Below are 21,751 nucleotides of genomic sequence, written 5' to 3' on the forward strand. Positions count from 1 at the left end.
GGTATGGAACTAAAAACTCTACAATTATCAGAACAGTCAGGTTATAATGTTTAAGTACATGCCTCTACTCTGCCATCTCTGGTAATGTCTTTGAATTGTATCCTATACTGTATTCAGGTCTGTTGAACAGTGCACCTTTCATTGAGTTAAAAATCACACAACACCAGGTTATAGTCCAACAGGTTTATTTGAAGACACTAGCTTTCAAAACGCTGCTTCTTCACCAGGTGGGTGAAGGAGCAGTGCTCCGAGAGCTAGTGTCTCTAAATAAACCTGTTGGACTATAACCTGGTGTTGTGTGATTTTTAACTTTGACCACCCCAGTCCAACACTGGCACCTCCAAATCATGACCGTTCATTGACTACATCTTCTGTTGTACCTCTGACTTTTCAATGCAAGTGCTGTTCTATTACCAAAGGTAAATGAAAACTTCTTTCTGCTGCCTATAATGTAGCCAAAGTTTCCACAGTGTTGTCACAAATGGCAAGTATAGACTCAAAAATCACACGTGTCATTTGTTGCCTATCTTTGGAGATTCATTATAGAGCTGGCAAACTGTCAAAAATGCCCCTCTGACATCCTTAATTTCTGGCAAGTATCTGTAGCTTCTGGGTCACACAATTCACTGCCTTCTGCTGTTTTCTCCGACTATGGGAGAGTTGCTCATGTCTGCTCTTTCTGAGTTGATTTCCTGTGAAGAATGTCTCTGTGTTGATATCTGGGAGAGAAGAAAAGAAGAGCTGGAGGAGGTAATTTGATTACTGTTTGGAAATGTTTTATTTTCTTTTAAAATCTAATAGTTGATGCATGTTCTACTGTCCAGTGTAACTGGAGGAGCAGGAGCAAAGGCAGACGGGTAGGAAGAAATGACTGGAACTGGTGGGTAACTTGGTCCTCATCCTTCTCTTTTTCATCACAATCACAGTGTTTGATTAGTGAGAAAATAACCCTTGTTCCTTCGCCTTACTTGTCATCAAATGATCATGCTCAGCTCTTAACTTTTGTGCCACAATTTCTGTTGTAGTTGTGAAAGGAGTGGTATGTGGTACATTTGGGTGAGCGTTACCCTGTGCGGATTAGGGAGTCAGAGAAAAGACATGGAAGGTTCTAATCTAGATGCAAGGAAATACCAGGGTATATCTGATGCCAGTTACTAACTCTATATTGGCAAGATGCTGATCACCTTCCTAAACTAGTGAGCTCCAATAGCACTGTCTTCAAAGTGAGTTATAGAGTTAAAAGTGGAAGTAGCTTTGGCAGGCATTGCACATAGAGTTGTGCTACAAGCTCCAGCAAATGAAGATATGGCTAACGGTTGAGAAATATGTGCCAACGTGAGCACATAAGCAAAATGAAGTAAGAAATGTGGGAGTGTGCAAATGTTAAAGTGAAAGAAAGTGCTTATTGTGCACTTATTTATGCATGCAAGTGATAGGTGTTCGGAGAACAACATATGCAAGGATTGCAGCAAGCTATAACCAGAGGACAGTATGAGAGATTAGTTTGAAGTATTGCATTAGGAATGTGCCTTGGTTGAGTCTAGTAGAAAGAGGAATACTCTCCAGTGCATTTCCTTCCCAGCATGTGACAAAATGGTGGTCAGCTGTACACATTCCCAGTGTCTTCCAAGAAAACTCAGAACATGCTATCATTCAGATCCTGATGCTGCAAATCCACTTCCAAGGAGCATAGGTGGAAATGTAACAGTTGTTCTCTAGTTTCAACACAAACACCACTGTATGCATTAGTACAACTGGGGCAACAGGAAATCCCAGCCTGTGTATTTCTATATTCCAACTTTTCCAGTCATCAGTGGAACAGTAAGCCAAAAATAGGCATGTCTATCCACTTGTCTAGCAGCAGAATAAGTACCAGCTTCTGCCATCCTGATTACAAATATACAGCCATAACATCCTACGCGCAAAGGAGAATGTTATTCATTTCCATGAGTCTCTGCCATTTAATTGGACCATTGCTGATCTGATGAAGCTTCAACTCAACTTTCTTGCATGCCTTCTATACCAGTCATCCTTTAAATCAGCTTTAAAATATTCAATGACCCCTCATAACATGGTATTTCCCTTAGTTTTTCAAAATGTGTCCCTTGGTTCAAGTCTCTTCTGACTGGATCACCATAAAAATGGTAAACATTCATTTCACTCAGCCTATTTGGAAGAAGGACCAATGTCTACAGTATTGGACTATTTTAGAGGGTGCAGTACCTTATTGAAATAATCACAGGGAAAGATGATGAAATAATCCATAAACAAGAAATAATTTTGTGGGTTTCATCATCTCCTTATGTACAAATCAGTAACAAACCAGAGAGACAAAGGCATCGAGCAGACAACTCTAAGGTACTGTCTCCTCCTGTGGCAGAGAGTGTGAACTACACATCCTGGGAAAGTAACCAGGATATTTTGGGAGAATATTTTGCCTCCAGATTTTTTTGGTGCCCAGCAGTGGAGTTGTTATTTAATCTCATGATTAAAACAATAAATCTGCACGTTGTGTCAACATTACATATTAATCTAATCTATTACACTATGCCTGATTGACAACAGAATTATTGGACAAAATGAAACTTTAAAATACCTGCTAGAGCAAAGGCCACCCCTCCAAGTCACATACTGTACCCTTAATAGTGCACAGTGGACCTGTCTCAGTTGAGAGCCTCTGTACAATGTCTCAGGTGAATCAGAAGCTAATCTGTTACATCTCTCTGATTGAGGGCATGATAACCAGCTAGAAGTCACTATAATGTGGAACATAGTGACTTGGGAAGCATGAACTACAGACCTTTCCTCCAGAAACCATCCATGCATATTCACCATCTGATTAAACAATGATTATATCTGGTCAGATCATTTGCCACCACATGGCTTATTATATCTGGACTGAGTGATGCATGAAATCATGTGTTCTCTTGTTAGCAGTGTGAATGTGATCAGTTACACTTTTGAAAAAGTTGTTTCTTTGAAAGAAGCAAAATGTTGTTTGACATTTAATGTTCATGTGTACTGCAGTATTGGGAGGTGTCAGTTCAATGAGTCCTTTTTGTATATTTTGATGAATTGGCCAAGCTAAATTGCCCATAGTGTTCAGAGATGTGTAGGTTAGGTGCATTAGTCAGGGGTAAATGTAGAGTAATAAGAATTGGGGATGGGGAATGGGTCTGGGTGGGATACTCTTCGGAGAGTCGGTGTGGACTTGTTGGGCCAAATGGCCAGTTTCCACACTGTAGGGAATCTATGATGCTATGATCAAATTGCTCTTCTATTACTAATGTTGCAACTTCAAGTTAATACAAATATTTGAATGTTTAAGTTTAACTATTCATCTATGGCTTTTTAATTCAATTTTTTGAAACATAGGTTTACTAATGGTCCAATGTACCAGCCTCTGAGAAAGTACAGAAAGTTACAGGTCTGCCTACACTCATCTGATGAATGAAATGTCAAAGTGGTAACATATCTAGGCCTCTGTCATGAGTTCTAGAATATACAAAAGATCATTTGCAAATGGACAGCTAGCAGTTCTCCCATTAGTTCTCAAAAAACCTCCACACAAAACTTCCAATTCTGACCTGTGGCTATCATGTATTTGAAAGAATTTGGTTTCACTGGATTGTTACACAGAAAGATACATTTATCACCGAATCACAGAATGATTACAATGCAGAAGGATGGCATTCAGTCGATCGAGTGTGCTTGGGCACTTTGAATGAGAACTTCACTAAATGCCAATCCCCTGCTTTCTGCCTTGCAACCTTCTTCCTTTCAAATAACCAGTGGACTCCCTTTTGAAAGCTTCAACTGAATCTGCCTCCACCGCACTCTCAGGGAGTCGGTTTTCGTCCTTCACTGTGTGTAAAAGCTTCTCTTCATATCGCTGCTTTTAGCTAGTTATTTTAAATCTGTGCCCCTCTTGTCCAGTTCTTTCACATGTGGTAACAGTTTTTCCTTAACTATTCTGTCAAGGTCCCTCTATGGTTTTGAATGCTTCTCTTCTCAGCTTTGGCTTCTCCAAAAAAGAAAAGTCTTTTTGGATATGATTTTGAATGCTACCTGGATCACAATGTCATGGGCACATTCTTGTTATATTGCCTGCACAAGTCTAATTGAAATTGCTTTCTGAAAACCCTACCCAATTCATCATTGGCTAGAGTATCAGTGCAAATTGCACACAATCTTACTTACTTTGAACCAACTTGTCAATTCCACAAAGCAAATAACTATCAAGGAAATACACACTATTTGAACAGACAGTTTTTGGGCTGCTTTTCTAAGGTTGATGATTAACACCATGTATTTGGGCAGAGTCATAGAGTCATAGAGATGCACAGCACGGAAACAGACCCTTCAGTCGAACTTGTCCACGCTGACTAGACATCCCAACCCAATCTAGTCGCACCTGCCATCACATGGCCCATATCCCTCCAAACCCTTCCCATCCAGATGCCTTTTGAATGTTGCAATTGGACTTGCTTCTGTCACTTCCGCTGGCAGCTCATTCCATACATGTACCACCCTCTTCATGAAAATATTCCCCCTTAGGCCAGAGGGCTGTTATCCCAATTTTGAATGTCTTACAGTAATCAGTCTGAAGATGCTTCATATCTAAATGAAAAGACATTTTGTTTGTCCAACCATGAGCTATGGTGAGGAACGGCCTCCAAAACATGGGGAAAATAGTAGACACAAGAAAGGAACATATGAAATTAGTCAGGAGTTAGCATTGGCAGGTGATATGGCTTAGATGTTACAAACAAACTGGAATCAGTTTAACATGCCACTTCCTGTGTAAAGTCTCATCAGCTGATTTGAAAGGACCTACAATGTCATGTTTATTTCCGTCACATGTCATCCTGTTGTTTCCAGTGGGAAGCCGTTCATAAGCACACAATACCTTTTGCGTTTTATACAAATTCTTGTCAAGGATGAGCATTTTAAAATCACGGTACTGCTTAACATTATGGAAGGTAAAAAGCGGGAGTATACTAAGTCTAAAAATGAAAGAGGAACAAAGGGAAGATTGAGGTTTTCAGTGGCTGCTAGGTTGAGGTAGGAGGACTTCTGAGTAATGTTACAGAGGTGAAACTATACAGACTTTAGTAATGACATGCATACATAATGGGAAGCTTATCTCAGAGTTAGATATTACACTGAGGTTGCAAGTGGATTAGTCTAATCTCAGACAGTTATAGAGAGACAGGTGGAATTAGTAGCTGTGGAACAGAGTTTGGTAAGAAGAGAGTGGCTTCAGTATTCCCAATATTTACATAGAATTTCAAAAGTTGTGGGAGTATGCAGGAGAGTGAAATTATACTAGGTCAGTTTTGAGAAGTAAACATCAGTGCAGATTCATTGGGGAAAAGCATTCTTTGCTTTATCTTCAATAGTGCCTTTTCTTCCATTTCAGATCTATTTAACTGAATAAAGAAACGAAACCCTTTTATTATGCAGATCATCACCAAGTATACAATGATCAATTCTGACCCTCCCCTGATGTTTGCTCATTATTGGACATGTTTGCAACATTTGAGAGGCATCTGAATGGGTATAAGAATAGGAAGGGGTTGGAGGGATATGGGCCGGGTGCTGGCAGGTGGGACTACATTGGGTTGGGATACCTGGTCAGCATGGACAGGCTGGACCGAAGGGTCTGTTTCCATGCTGTACATCTCTATGACTCTATGTTTAATAATGCAAGACATCAATGAAAGGAAGCCAGCAGTGTATAATAGAGAGCAGCACCAACTTTCTTGTTCCATTCACAGACACTTGTTCAAGCAAATGGTCTCCAGCACCTAATCTGTGTGTAAATCAGCAGAAAGGTCCCTTTAAAGCTGCTGATGCTGAATGATTGATTCTGTGCAGCGCCTGGCATTGTCCAAACCCATATAACTCACCGTGTAAAGTGACAAGCCAGAAAGGGAGCAAACTATGCACATAGTGGGAGGGGCTAAGGTATTTAAAAGGCTGAGAATCTGAAACATGTTCAGAGAGATTCTGAAAGCCTGAGGTGAGTGACAGTCTGCCTCCCAGTCAGGGGGCTGTGTAGGTCACTCACTGGCAACCAGCAGGCCCCTGTTATGTAGAGTTAGAATGAGGGAGCTAGCTGGGTTCATGACATCCAAATAAGAATTTTAAGAGCGAAATGCCGTTTTCATACTTGGGATGAATTTTACAGCTCGAGTCAGATCATTTAGAATTGAACATGATGAGTCAGATATTTGCCCGGTTTCTTTAATTGGTTATTTTAGTATCAAAACCAACTGTAGTTCCAATACTCTTGGCTCCATTAGCAGAGCATTCAGCTGAACGAATGTACTAAATGTGTTTGCTTTTTTTCAGAATGGCACCTATTTGGGTCCTGGGCTTGCTTCTCCCTGGGTTTTTCCTCTGCCAGAGTGATGCTTCCCTAGCAGGTAAGAGACGGAGCCCAATTCCTCAGGTCTGTCTTCTTCTCTGTACAAACTCAGGGAGTGACCAGATGGACTGACTTTATTTGTGCTTTATCCACATAAGCAAAATGATTGTTTAATTAAATATAGTCCAGTTCAAGTCAAGATGTGTGGACACAAGATGGTCCATGCCTTCGTTGTACGTGTGGAGACCAGTGGAGGCTTAGACATGGTTCTTCAGGACTGTGCTGAGTGATGAAGGGTATTGATCCTTTTCCCTTCATGACAACACACAGTCCTACGCACAGGTTCTATTGCATTCCACAAATGTTTGGCAACCAATTGGCTATTTTTCTTGAATTGGAGTATGTTCATTGATGAAAACTGGAATCATAAATGCATGAGGAAGAAGATTCACAGCTTGAGATCCCCATAAAAGTTAGTTATTTAATGGGTGGGCTGCCTTAGTTGGACAAGAAATGGAAAACTTTACATTTCAATACTGTAGGATTTCAGCGTGTTGTTGTTCAGTTAAAGTCCAACATTTTTCTGTATGTTTGGAAATCCTTAAACATTGATTCATACATTCTTTGGGATTTGATAAAATACAGGGAGAGTGTCTTCTTTCAAGGAATCAGAGACTCCACTTTATATAAACATCTTAATGATTCAATATAAGCTTCTAAGCTAGCCATGTTTAGAATAAACATTTCCATCTTACCATTCACCTGGATCTCTGCTTGTACACTTCACTGATCGATATAGGAGTACACTTCATACTAAGATAAGAATAGAATGCATAGAAGGCAAATGCAATATCATAACATTTAAGCTACCAGTTAAAAAAATTTGTAGCACTATGTTTATGTATTAGAAATGTCAAATTCCGGATTCAACTGGCAAAATATCATTGATTTACATCTAAATAACATGAAAAATATTGAGACTTAAGTTCATGTAAGGATGGGATAAAGTAGTGGATTTTTTATCCTATCAAGGGCAGAATCTTTCAGTTAATGGTGTTTCCCACTTGGTGAGCCAGCAGGGAATGCACCTTTCATGATTTTAAAAATCACACAACACCAGGTTATAGTCCAACAGGTTTAATTGGAAGCACACTAGCTTTCAGAGCGCTGCTCCTTCATCAGGTGATTGTGCTAACTGCCAATCTTTAATGATCTCAGCTTCCCCATAGCCGTTTCACTCTAATGAGTAGCAATTAGCTGTAAGTGGGATTTCAGTCCCTCCCTGAGAAGAAGCTCTATCTGATTGGCCAGCAGTTCAGTAGTCCCAGCAGCATACATCGAATGGTGTACACCATTCAGACAACAAGTAGTGGCAGAAATCAAAGAATTTTAAATAAATTATTTAAAATAAAGTCTCTATTCTAAGTACTGAAGACCCCAGGATGAGGTAGATTTGAGGTTTTACAGCAGGAAGGGTTCTGAGGCTGGCAGGGAGCAAGGGCTAGGTTTGAGATCGCAATGCAAATCAGGGAGGGAGCATGAAGTGGGCATGAGAGGGTGTTGATTATTGGCAATACATCATTGCGAAGGAGGTGGTGCCTCCAGTCTGGAAAGTGATGGAGATGCCCCTCCACGTTCGTGCCTGAGCCCAAGCTCATTGACCTACTGAGCTTGCCCCTATGTTCCTGAATTCCTTATCCTTTGGTGAAAAGTGGCCAATGGGCATTTAAGAGCCCCAGATGAGCTGTCTCTGCCTAAGCACAAATTCAGAGAGGTGTTGAACTGCAGAAAAAATGTTTGCTCCCTCTACAATACTGGACCTCAGCCCTGGGCTAGTTTGATGAGAACGATTGCTAGCTGCAGTCCTGTGGATGCTGCAGTGAGACTCAGTTTTATTTGTGACCTATCTTACCGTCTGGTGTGCAGACAGGAGATTGTAGTAAACTGACCCCTGCTCCAGTATAACTCTGCCCTAGGAGCTTTGATCCCTAATCAACAAATCCCACTGGATTGCACAGGTATTCAAGAAAGTGGGAGATTGAAAAGCATTGAGTCATAAAGATTCTGACACACAGATTTTTAAAGTGACAAAGTTAATAAATCTGAAAAAAATGGGTAACCTTGGTATTACTACTATGAAAGCATGCTGAAGTTGCTCTTAAGATACCCATAGAGAAAAAGATTGATTGATTAAGCGGAAAGACTTTGCAAACTTCATTCGAGCAGCATAAAAGGGAAATCTAATAGACTGCTCAAAACTTTGAAGTTTTTTGCTAAAGTAAACAGTTGTAAATATTTCCATTGGATTGTGATTTAGTAAACAGTCATTATTTTAGTATTCAAACAAGGATATATTTGTTTACAATAGCAAGTTCTTCCCAGATATGTTGGATAGATCATAGTCTTTAAACACTTGATGAAAAAAAAGATATGAGTAAAGAACAGTTAGAACAGGATCATGTAGGTAGGCTCTTCAAGGAACTGATACTGGCTCCATGGACCAAATGACTTTTGTGACATAAGATTCTCTGAATTCATGTTACCATGAGATATTTTAGTCCTTCAAGAGACTTGAGATTTTGTGCTAATTCTAATGGAATTTAAAGTGTCTTTCCAAAACGCAGCTCAAGCTTACCTATATACATAACTGAATTTGCTGGAAAATGTCTTTAAAACAACATAATTTTTAGAAGTTGAATGTGATATGGATTTTCTTTTGATTCGTATGTAGAATGAGTGCACTGCTGGTAAAGTCAGCACTTTTTGCCCATCTCAATTGTTTGACGGTGACCTTAGGCAGTGAGAGGCCTCCTGGAACCATTGCTGTCCATGTGCTGTAGAACATCTACAATGCAGTTCAGTAACAGTGATGAAAGAAGTGGTGATTTTATCACACTCCTAACTGGTGCATGTGAATGCAAAACCTACCCAAATGTCTTTGGGAGACACTTCCATCAGGATATGTGCTGTGTATTGCAGAGTAAGACTAAACATACTCAACTACAAGAGCATATATGGTACCTTTCACTTCTTCAAGTCTGAATGTTTTCCATTGCCATGTTGCGTGTGGGTGTGGACAGCTTTAGTATCTGTAGAGTTGGAATTGGAATTGAACACTATGCAATCTTAATGGAGCATCTCTATTGTGATCTTATGATGGAATTTATGGAATTGAAGTTATTGAAGACATTTGGGTCTAAGACACTGCCCTGAAGAACTTCTGTAGCCCACTGTTCTGGGCTGAGGTGATTGTCCTTCAACAACAACATGCTGATAGAAGTAGATGGAGATAAGAATAGGCATAGACCATTTGGTCTGAATGGCCGGTTACTATGTTGTACATTCTATTCAATTCATATAACCTTATGTGGCCATTTTCCATTGTGCTGGGTTTAATTCCAACCAGAGTAGAGCTTTCCCTGCTTACCATTTACTTCCAATTTGATCGGGATACTGGATACTAAATTGGTGAAATGTTTGTGGTCAAAGGGAGTCACTCACCTTTCCTCTGGAATTCAGCTCTTTTTGCTTTATTTGGACCAAGGCTTCAATAGGAAGTGGAGCTAAGTGTCCCATCACAACCCAGAACTGAGCATCAGTGAGCTCTGCTGAAGTTACCATGGAATTAGTATAGTAAATACTGAAATTAATGTTGCAAAAACAGAGTGCTCAATTATACTTTGGTAATCAATTAACAAAGGCTGTTAAAACTTGAGAATCTTACCTCGGTGTGTTCACCCCAGACCTACCATTGCTTCACTAAAGTTGGGGATTGGGGAGGAGGAGTTATATTCCACCATAAGGTTTGCAGTTAAATGGGAAGGTATGTTTCTGAATCTTGTGTTATGAGACTTACATTACATATTTCTGATCTCTCTGCAGACTCTGTGGAGGCCATTGGACTTGTGGAGAGAGCCCTCAGGTAGATATTTTCCTCCCTAGATCTGCTTTCACACTAGACAGGCTGTAAATGATGACATTGGTAGTGACAATGTTGGATTGTGGGTGGAACTGTACTATGCATAATAGGAACTGCAGAGTATCACAGCCAGTGGCATGCATTCAGTGAATGGATCAAAATTGTAAACAATTCTGCTCCTGTGATCCTGGCCTTCTCCCTACCTCCCTTCCCCAATAAACCCCCTACTGCCATGCACAACTCCCAGGAGTCAGGCGAACGTATTTCCATGGGTCAGCTGCTCTCTAGGAAGTCAAAAGCCTCATCCTACTGTACCACTGTGATATTTCCACTGCTACGCCAGCCATTTGCTCTGGCTGAAACTTTAGTTAATTGACAGCACAGACCAGACCACCTCACATATGGCAATTTCTGGAAATTATCTTTAGGTTAGACTGGTCCCTCTTCCTATTGAATGATCAGTGTATTTCTACCTCATGAGGTCTAACAATTTGTAGTAGGAATGGAGGAAGTCAGATAATTCACAGAAGTAAGCAATTTTTCACCTGACAACGCCAAAACTATTAACAGCACCAGTATCAGATGGGTCTGACAGAGACTTCAGTCACTTTATTTGAAACAAAGGATGGATTTCCCTGCACAGTCTGGAACTCCGACAGGGTAAAATAGGATTCCCAAGGTTGGGCAAACAATATGTATCTGAAGCAGCTTCCTAATTGCCTAAATGAGTAAGCTGTCAATGCTTCAGAACAAACCCAGGGACTGGCAGTATGGAGGGTCAGCAGTGAGAGGTGGGCACTGCTGAGGCAGATCTGACAACCTGAGAGAACTTCAATATGTCAACAACCTTCAAGATCCAAATTTCAATGAAAGTTGCTAGTGGACCATTTCATTGGAGGCAGCTGTGATAGAGTTGCAGCTGTAGTTTTTCTTGTTGGCCCCCAGTTTGGGGCATCAAGTGTCTCCTTTCATAAGCCTCACCCTGCTACAGGAAGAATGAATATGGTAGAATTTGTACATTGCAGGAGGTCACTCTGCCCCTGCTACTGTCTGTGTAGCAAAATCACTTGTAATAATGGTTTAAGCATGAAATTTGGCTCCAAGTGCCATTCAGGCAGCAGCTGTTGTATCTCCCGACAGTCCCTAAGAAACATTTTGGTGGCAGGAATGCCAAGCAGAATGTGGCTCTTTGCTATTTTCCACCTCCCATCTCACCATCATGGGCCAAGAAATTCAGGCAATAGTTTGTTTTCCTTTCAGTAGCTGGACGATTACATTTTCAAACCATCCTTTCATCAGGCATTTTTCAGGGTATGGAAAGCAAGAAGGCTCTTTCTCATTTTTGTGTGTTTATCCAAACTCACCATTTCCACTGTACATCCTTCAGCTCATTTAAACCCTCAGGTAATAAAAATAATCACACTGCCTGAAAAAAATCACCGGAATTTTGTTAAAGCTTTTTATTTGAAGGTTGTAGATGGACTAAGGCTGTGTAAAACTGCAAAAAGAATTTACTATTTCCTATTTCTTGATCTGAGATGTTTTAAGGTCAGTTTTGGATATTATAATAAAGATGAAGAACTGGGGGAGATTTCACTACTTTTGACCAGTACAAAGAGAATTCTACCACGCCAAATAGATCACAGTCATACTGGTCTGCGTAGTGTTTACACTTCAGTTTTTGATATGTATCTACAGAAGCAGTTCCTCACATTTGTTTCCTGTTTTGTCACCAGCCCTGAAGTTGACAGCAACTCAGTGGAAATCGACGGTCTGCAAAAACGAGTAGCAGGTGTGTTATGAAACAGCTTTAAACACTGTTCAAACTAAGAAGTTTTTTTTAAAATCAACTTGTTAAGACTTGTTACCTCTGAAACAGATTGGCCTGAAACTCAGAAGTTCTGATCCAGAGGTAGGGACACTGCCACCACATCACAAGAGTTCTAAAAATGCGAAGGTGAAGGATTGTTACCTGCTGCATTGGGATAAAATGTTCAAAATTTGCTCTTTTAAAATAACCATAACGGAGCATGTGATATTCAAATAATTGATTTTCTGCTGCTATATTGACAGAATAAGGGTAATGTTTTGTCCTTCTGATTATGTAATATCTTCTGTATATATGAAGCATATATAAGTCTCATGCTGTATCCGATTGAATTTGACTGTGCAAACTTGATTTCCTATTTGTCCCTGAGCTGAGTTTCCAATGCTTTATCTTTTACACTACAAAGGTATTCCACTATCTGCTACTGAAATTTTCTCTTTTAGGCAATTTCCTAACCACCATTTTGTGCAAATTTCAGCTCATTCCAAAATTTGGCTGTCCCTATCCTTCCCCATAACAAGGCTTACTGTCTGCCATGTTCTGAGCAAGGGTTACTGGACGTGAAGTGTTGACTCTGCTTTCTCTCCAGGGATGCAGCCAGAGCTGCTGAGTTTCACCAGCAATTTCTGCTTTTGTTTCACTATCCATTACCTCTGTCCTTGGTGATCTTTATTAGTTCCTGGTACCCAATTCATCTCATTTAAAATTCTCATCCATGAATTTAATGTGAGAATAGAATATAAAAGGAATGATGTTTTGCTACAGTGGCAAAGATGCTGGTGAAGCATACCTTGAGTACTGTGAATAGTTTCAATGTCCTTATGTAGCTGGTAAATGTGTTAGATATCAACTGATATCTGGGATGCGGGGTTGTCATATGAGGAAAGGTTAGACAGACTGGGCTTGTATCTGTAGAAGTTTAGAAGAATGAGAGATTACCTTGTTGAAATATTTAAGATCCCAAGGGGACATGACAGAGTGGGTGCTGAAAAGGTGTTCCCCTTGTAAGAAAGACAATAATTAGGGAACACAGTTTCAAAATAAAGGGGCTTCCACTTAAGCTAGAGATAAGGACTTTTTTTTTCTTTCAAAGGATCATGTCTTTTAGGAACTGTCTTCCTCACACTGTGGAGGGGTGGGCTTATTGAATACTTTTAAGACAGGGGTAAATTGACTCCCTCAGTAATCAATAACTGATAGGTATCAAGAATAGGCAAGAATGTGGCATTCAGGCCAGCACCATATTAGTCATGATCTTATTAAATCCTGGGCCAGGCTCAAGGAGCTGAACTAGTAACAGTGGAGGACATACGATATCAGATAAAAATGTCCAATTTTTGCATGGTCAAGACAATTTTTGGTTAAGTTCCTAGGACACCTACCCATTCAGAACTATTTCTGTTTTGGCCTCACAGAAGAGCAGAATTTGCTTTCACAATGCCATTTGCTAAGGAGTTACATGATTTTGACGCTAAAGTGACAGTGATGTATGTCCATGTCAGGATAGTGCTTGACTGAAGGGTATCTTGGAGGCAGTGATATTCCCTTGCACCCGCTGCCCTTGTTGTCCAGTGTCAGGGCTGTTAACTTGGGAAGTGGTGTGAAAGCTCGATCAAACTGTTTGGGTATACAGCATTTCATGGCTTTACTTTGGTTATTGATGGTGTGTTCTTTCCAATAGTTTCAAGTACTGTATTTGAGTTTCATCGTCAATGATATCTCTGTTTGCAGGCAGGGTGTGAAAATCCTTTCCGATAATTCTGACAGTGTTAAATATTATTTTTCTTTTTTTAAAAAAATCAGGTCTTCCTTGCGGTAAACCTCCTCCTCTGAAAAATGGAAGGTGGACAATCCGTGGAAGAGTAGCCATATACAAGTGTGATAGTGGATTTGAACTTGTGGGAAAATCACAAATACACTGCATGCCAAACTGTCGCTGGAAAACTTCTGCACCGGCTTGTGTTGGTAAGAACAGCAATACCATAACCGAACATCAACTGTAGTGACTGCTCCAGGTGATAAATTGATAAGTTGATAGGTCTTCCTTTTTAATTCAAAATAAACAAAAGAAAATTAAACTTCACATATTACAATAATGTCCTTGTTAGGCAGCTACAATATGTAAGCAAAGACAGAAATCTCTGAGGTTAGTCATCAGGATGTGCTAAGATGATAGTATGGGCAGTTGGTTTCACCATCTCTGCACTAGAGGCAGGAAAGTAAAGAGCAATAATAACATGGCTCTCACATTGAAGGAAAGTAATGAAGGATGCATAAGTTCATAGCTGTTTGGTGTGTGTGGTTGATGCACACTAGGTATTGTCTATCACAAATGCCATGCATTTCAGGAGGTCAGACGGAGAACTTAAGTTATCATTTCAAAATATGATTATGACCTTTCCTTTCATGCCTGGCACTTTTCATAGAGTATCCAGTGTTAATATTGGTCAAAAGTTGAGAAATATTTAAATTCTGTCTCCATAGACGATTCCTGTCCATATTCAGCCATGCATAATGTAGCCTGATGTATCATCATCCACATCTGATGGGAACACTGTCTGGTGCAGGGGAACTAGTGGTGCTGGTAAACTGTTGTTTCTTCCACTAGAGGGTGATATCTTGGGAGGTTCCTAAGGCTTAATTGAGACTAATGCTTTTCTTGACATATGTTAATCTATTTCAAAATTATGCAAATAACAAAGTGTAGAATTATTGTGGGTTGAGGAAGTCAGAGGGGTAGGTGGCATGAATGAACATGTGACAGATGTAGGGTTTAGATTAGAGTGGTGCTGGAAAAGCACAGCAGATCAGACGGCATCCGACAAGCAGAAAAATTGACGTTTCGGACAAAAGCCCTTCATCAGGAAGAGGTTTCCAGCATCTGCAGTCCTCACTTTTGCCTATGTGACAGATGAAGTTTAATACAGAGAAGAATTAAGTGATGCATTTTGGAAGGAAAAATGAGGAGTGGCAATATGAAATAAAGGTCACAGTGTAAGAAGAATGTTTTTATTCCATCAATGTCTTTGGGTTAAAATCTGAGAATTCCCTCCTGCATGGCACTGAGTGCAGCCACATCCAAAGGACTGTAGTGGGTCATGAAGACAAAGCATCAATGCATGGCAGTAAGAGATGGGCAATAAATGCTGGGTTAAACAACATACTTCCCAAAAACAAATTAAGCAAAAAGCAGGTTGATTAGCCAAGCAACATATAGGGCATAAGGATTCTGGAGCTGTAGAAAGGGTGGCACGGTGGCTCAGTAGTTAGCACTGCTGCCTCACAGAACCAGGGACCCGGGTTCAATTCTCGCCTCGGGCAACTGTCTGTGTGGAGTTTGCATATTCTCCCCGTGTCTGCGTGGGTTTCCTCCGGGTGCTCCAGTTTCCTCCCACAGTCCAAAGATGTGCAGGTTCGGTGAATTGGCCATGCTAAATTGCCCGTAGTGTTAGAGGAATGGGTCTGGGTGGGTTGCTTTTCGGAGGATCGGTGTGGACTTGTTGGGCCGAAGCCCTGTTTCCACTCCGTAGGGAATCTAATCCAAAAAAAAATACAGAATATGAGGAAAAGCTGAGGACCGGCATGTACACATTTCCCAACTTTCAGCACATGGATATTTTTAATGCACGAATTTGGCTGCAACGACAGGGGCTACATGGCTATCCAGGTGAAAAAGTGTTCAAAACCATGAGAGGTTTAGACAGATTAAAAATGTTCCTGTTGGCAGAGAGACTGGGAACCAGAGGAAATTGAAGTATGAGACAAAAAAATTGCAGATGGTGGAATCCAAGGTAGACAAGCAGGAAGCTGGAAGAACACAGCAAGCCAGGCAGCATCAGGAGGTGGAGAAGTCAACGTTTCAGATGTAACACTTCCTCAAGACTGTGCCCATTTCAGAAGAAAGTTGACATCCAAAATATTGACTTCTCCACATCATTGCATTGAAGTTAAAACCAAGATGACATGAGGAAAAGCTCCTTTTACATTGCAAATGGGTATGATTTAGAATACACTGTCTGAGCGTAAGGTGGAGACAGATCTATTCATGGTTTTGAAACAGAATGATATAATTATCAGAAGAGGACTAACTTGCAGAAAAGGCAGGGGAGTGCAACTAGATGTATAGCTTTTATAAAGACCTAGGCTGGACAGAATGAAACTCCATATCTGCTGTATCCATTTTTTGATTCTGAGTGTTGTCAAGAAAATAATTAGATTCTTAAATCTCAGCAATACAACAAGGTGTCCCCTTTTCTTCCAGCTGTATATTATGGACCAAGGGGTATCAAAGGTGAAACTGGACCAAGTGGACCAGCTGGCCCTAAAGGTGACAATGGACAACCGGGTGATATTGGCTGGCCGGGTCGCAATGGAATGGATGGGGCACCAGGTGCACCGGGGGCTGCTGGAAGACCTGGTAATGTTGGATGGCCAGGGCGCCAGGGACCACGTGGTTATCCAGGTGAAAAAGGTGTGAATGGACGCAATGGTTTGCCAGGACGTAAAGGACCCGTAGGAATGCCTGGACCAAGAGGACTGATTGGTCCAAATGGACCTCCAGGTCCCATGGGAGATAAAGGTGATCCTGGCCCAATGGGACCCCGTGGACCAAATGCGTTTTTGATATCAACTGCATTTTCAGCTGTACTTGACACCAACAATCCTCCATCTGGCACACCGATTACTTGGCAGAGAACAATCTTTAATGAGAATGAGGATTACCAGCCTGAGACAGGCATTTACCAAGTGAGGATCGCTGGTATTTATCGCTTTCATTACATTCTCCAAGTATATTCAATGAATGCTTATGTAGTTTTCAAAATAAATGATGCTGTTGTCTGGAGCACCTTCCAACCTTTTAATTCCTATTATGAAGTTGCATCAGGTGGTTTAGTAGTAAGCCTGAACCATGGAGATCGAGTTTGGTTAGAGGTAATTGATAACTGCAGTGGCATATGTAAACATTCTACTTTCATGGGACATCTGATAAGTCCATGTTTCAAAAAGAAATTTTGAGACATTGTCTAGATTTTTCGTTGGCTTTATCTTAATGCCAGTGATATTTCCATGGATTAAAACAATGCTGTTCGCAAAACCTAGTCGTCACTCTTCGTTTTTGTGTATCTAATTCTAATAATCATTGTTGTGATTCTTATTTAAACCTGCACCTCCAGATGAAGTTCTTCACATATTTCAGAACTACTCATAAAATAATCGAATATAAAGTACATCAATTTACAGGCCACAATATTTCTTTACCCAATTAAGCATTATTATATTTTATCTGCCAGTCTAGCCTGCCCTGGTCAAGGGTGATCATATATTACAGGTCTTAGACCTAAACCTAATTATATATGTACATTCTTCAGACTATTGGCTCTTTCAAGACAAAATCCAGGTATCTTCCCAAATTTCACACTGCCCATGAACACTTCCTCAGTAAATCAGCTCTCTGATTAGCAAACATGGCTTGGATTTCTCTATCCAGAACAGTAAGCTTGATTACCTTGTTGCTTTCATTTCTCCTGTCTCTACCCAAAACAAGACAAAATTGCAGGTAATATGACATTGTTCAGATTAGAAAGTTGTGAAGGACACTTTGTGATTGGGTGTAAAAAATTTAGCTTTCAGCATCAGGTGATGTGAAATATACCAGTGGCACATCACTTGAAATAAACTGAAACTTTAACGTCAGTAAACAGACAGTGGGCAGTCTTATATTGACTTGAATCAAACATTCACAGAGTATCCACCCTTAATCATATATTGCCAGTAACTAAAGATTGTAAGTAGAGAAAGAACCTGATGGGTTAGGCCGTTGTTTGACTTTAGAAAGATTAGGGCTCTCATGTTTGTTCATTAGAATACCAAAACTACGTCTGTGTGCCAGTTCATTACTGTCCACTTTTATAAGTTTTAAGCTGTGACCTGTTATTATAGTAGTCTCACAGCAGCTGCTCTGACAGTTAACAGTCAATCTTCATTGCCATCTTTAATCTGATGTTCTTATTTGATAGATGTACAAAACTCAAATTTTCAAATAACCAACCAACAGATTGACAATGAGTTTGCAAGTTTACAATACACATCACTGGCTGCAGCTCCTGCCCTTCACAATTTGGGACCCCATTTACTGCAAGTTACTGTTCACTACTGGTAACGCATAGTGGGAAAGGTAAACACAATCTGCCCCATTTGTGTTCATTTTCTATCCAAACTTGTCCAATTGAGGACATCTCACTTGACTCACAACACTGATTACGGCCAATTATTACGTGAAAGTAATTATATTGGTTGAAATTTGTTAATCAGATGTATTTTGTAATGTTAACATTCAGAATGTTCTGAACAATTGTAATAAATCAGCTTTTGATCTTGAGTACTCATGAGCCCAGTAGATTATTGGACTGAAAGCAGTTTACTTGAACTGTCCTTTTTAAATGTTGATTCCTGTGAAAATTCAGTTGTATGGAAATTTTCAAAGATACACAATAAAGAATTCCGCACTCTCATCGGTGTCAGATTCAAATTGATTTACCTCATTGAGATCAGTGGTTTTATTTTCTCAGTTTGAGTAACTAAACAAAAGCAAGACAAGTGGGTTGCTGGAAGACACACACAGAAAACCCTGGAAATATTCAGCAGTGCAGGTGAGAATATGTAGAGAGTGGAAAACCGAATGAGTACATCAGGCTGATGACCTTCCATTAGAATGGAAATTATTAGAGATCCAAAAGCTTTGAAACATGCAGAGAGCCAGGAAAATCAGAGGTAGGAAGAAAAACACCATTACAGTGGAGGGCAAGAGTGAAAGGGGTGATATTACAAAAAGGAGAGAAATCAGACAAATTTTGAACAAAAAGATACATCCAAAGGAGATGGAAATTTCAGTAGAACGCCAAAAGGATGCACAGAAAAGCTGGTAAAGGAGGATGGCTGCCTAGACTCATAGAGAAAGATGGATAGACCTCAGTGATGGATCAGATTCTAGGGAATCATCACTCTAAGTGCCAGTCCAAACCTGTTCCATTTCCAATAGCTGTAGTGTAGGTAGCTTCTAAAATCAGCACCATACACCCACAAAGGAGCATGTGAAATCTAAATTTGTTTAAATGGAGGTTTAGATCAGGAGTACCTAAAGATGAAGAATATTTCTTGAGCTTGCAGTAGGATTCACTGGGGCTGTATAGGAAGCCAAGAACAAGAAAGACAGTATAGAATGGAGCATTAAAATGGCAAGCTGGTGGAAAGACCACATCCTCATTACCCAAAACAGCATATTGGGTTGGAAGACATGCATATAAATCAGTATTTCACCATGGGATCCGATTGTGAGAAGAGAGAGAGATAAAGACAATAGACAATAGACAATAGGTGCAGAAGTAGGCCATTCTGCCCTTTGAGCCTGCACCACCATTCATTATGAGCATGGTTGATCATCCTCAATCAGTATCCTGCTCCTGCCTTATCTCCATAAACTTTGATTCCACTATCCTTGAGAGCTCTATCCAACTCTTTCTTAAACGAATCCAGAGACTGGGCCTCCACTGCCTTCTGGGGCAGAGCATTCCACACAGCCACCACTCTCTGGGTGAAGAAGTTTCTCCTCATCTCTGTCCTAAATGGTCGACCCCTTATTTTTAAGCTGTGTCCTCTGGTTTGTCACTCACCCATCAGCGGAAACATGTTTCCTGCCTCCAGAGTCCTCTTTGCTTCTATACTCAATCCCTCTTGTCAGGGAGGCCAGCATGCTATTAGCCTTCTTCACTACCTGCTGTACCTGCATGCTTGCCTTCATTGACTGGTGTACAAGAACACCCAGATCTCTTTGAACTGCCCCTTTACCTAACTTGACTCCAGTTAGGTAGTAATCTGCCTTCATGTTCTTGCCACCAAAGTGGATAACCATACATTTAACCACATTAAACTGCATCTGCCATGCATCTGTCCACTCACCTAACCTGTCCAGGTCACCCTGTAATCTCCTAACGTCCTCATCACATTTAACACTGCCACCCAGCTTTGTATCATCAGCAAATTTGCTAATGTTACTATTAATACCATCTTCTATATCATTAATACATATTGTAAAAAGCTACGGTCCCAGTACTGATCTCTGCGGTACCCCACTGGTCACCACCTGCCATTCCGTAAGGGAGCCGTTTATCACTACTCTTTATTTCCTGTCAGCCAACCGATTTTCAATCCAAGTCAGTGCTTTGCGCCCAATACCATACGCCCTAATTTTGCTCACTAACCTCCTATGTGGGATTTTATCAAAGGCTTTCTGAAAGTCCAGGTACACTACATCCACTGGATCTCCCTTGTCTATCTTCAGAGTTACATCCTCAAAAAATTCCAGAAGATTAGTCAAGCATGATTTCCCCATCATAAATCCATGCTGACTCTGACCTATCCTGTTACTACTATCCAGATGTGTCAGAATTTCATCTTTTATAATTGACTCCAGCATCTTTCCCACCACTGAGGTCAGGCTAACTAGTCTATAATTTCCTGCTTTCTCTCTCGCTCCTTTCTTAAAAAGTGGTACAACATTAGCCATCCTCCAATCCGCAGGAACTGATCCCGAATCTATTGAACTCCGGAAAATAATCACCAATGCATCCACGATTTCTAGAGCCATTTCCTTCAGTACCCTGGGATGTAGACCATCAGGCCCCGGGGACTTATCAACCTTCAGACCTAACAGACTCCCCAACATCAATTCCTGGCAAATATAAATTCCCTTCGGTTCAGGTCCTTCAGCCAATGTTACCTCAGGGAGATTGCTTGTGTCTTCCCCAGATCTGAAGTACCAATTCAACTCTTCTGCTATTTCTTTGTTCCTCATAATATATTCCCCTGTTTCTGTCTTCAAGGGCCCAATTTTAGTCTTAACCATTTTTTTCCGTTTCACATACCTAAAAAAGCTTTTACTATCCTCCTTTATATTTTTGGCCAGGCATTGCAACTCCTGTGCTGGTGTAGTAATGACTCTGAAGAGGGATAGAGGACATTAAAGGAATTGGACCAGGATGTTATAGAAGGAATAATCTTATTAGATTGTTAGAAGAGAGGGAAACATGGACATGTTTAATGTGCTTAGCCGTACACAGATGATGGCACAAATGGTGAAAACTAATCTGTTGACAATGGAGGCCGGTGATGCAGAAGTTGAAATATAGAAGGTCCTGTTATACTTGGGAAAGAGAAAAATGTTCAAGTGCAAAAAGATATTTTGGAAGCCCTGATAAAGAAAGTATTGTTGGTGGCACAGATACGATGGAGAAAGAGAAAGTTGTCATAATTCTAGAAAATGATTAGGAGGAAGTATAATCGACTTAGTTTATGGGTAGCTGAACATGTATTATAATTTGCTGGGCAGCATGTCACTGGAAATGCAGGTAAAGTTGAGAGAGTGAAGAATCAGACATGGACATTCATGATGTTTTTAGTTCAGATTAACTCAAGGTGGGATCAAACTGAGGATAATACTCCTGAATTATTTAAATGTAATCCACTAGTAGGTCAGCTGGTGAAGCTGACAGAACACAGCCTACCTCACAGAGTGACTTAGACATTCCCTTCATTCATGTTGTCAGGCAGTTGCTGAGGACAGCAACCAATAATT

At 40.5% G+C, this 21,751-nt stretch overlaps 1 protein-coding gene across 1 annotated transcript; it reads left to right on the top strand.

The window, feature by feature from the left end:
• Window positions 1–651: 651 nt before the first annotated feature.
• On the top strand, window positions 652–18,620 carry LOC122564221 (complement C1q tumor necrosis factor-related protein 7-like). The gene is made up of 7 exons (XM_043718918.1): window positions 652–750; window positions 4,940–5,064; window positions 6,358–6,431; window positions 10,256–10,295; window positions 12,029–12,084; window positions 13,924–14,085; window positions 16,382–18,620. The coding sequence occupies exons 1-7, from the start codon at window positions 652–654 to the stop codon at window positions 17,134–17,136; spliced, it is 1,311 nt and encodes a 436-aa protein (XP_043574853.1). The 3' UTR covers window positions 17,137–18,620.
• Window positions 18,621–21,751: the final 3,131 nt, after the last annotated feature.

The sequence above is a fragment of the Chiloscyllium plagiosum genome, chromosome 28, assembly GCF_004010195.1.
Source record: "Chiloscyllium plagiosum isolate BGI_BamShark_2017 chromosome 28, ASM401019v2, whole genome shotgun sequence".
NCBI classification, from domain to species: domain Eukaryota; kingdom Metazoa; phylum Chordata; class Chondrichthyes; order Orectolobiformes; family Hemiscylliidae; genus Chiloscyllium; species Chiloscyllium plagiosum.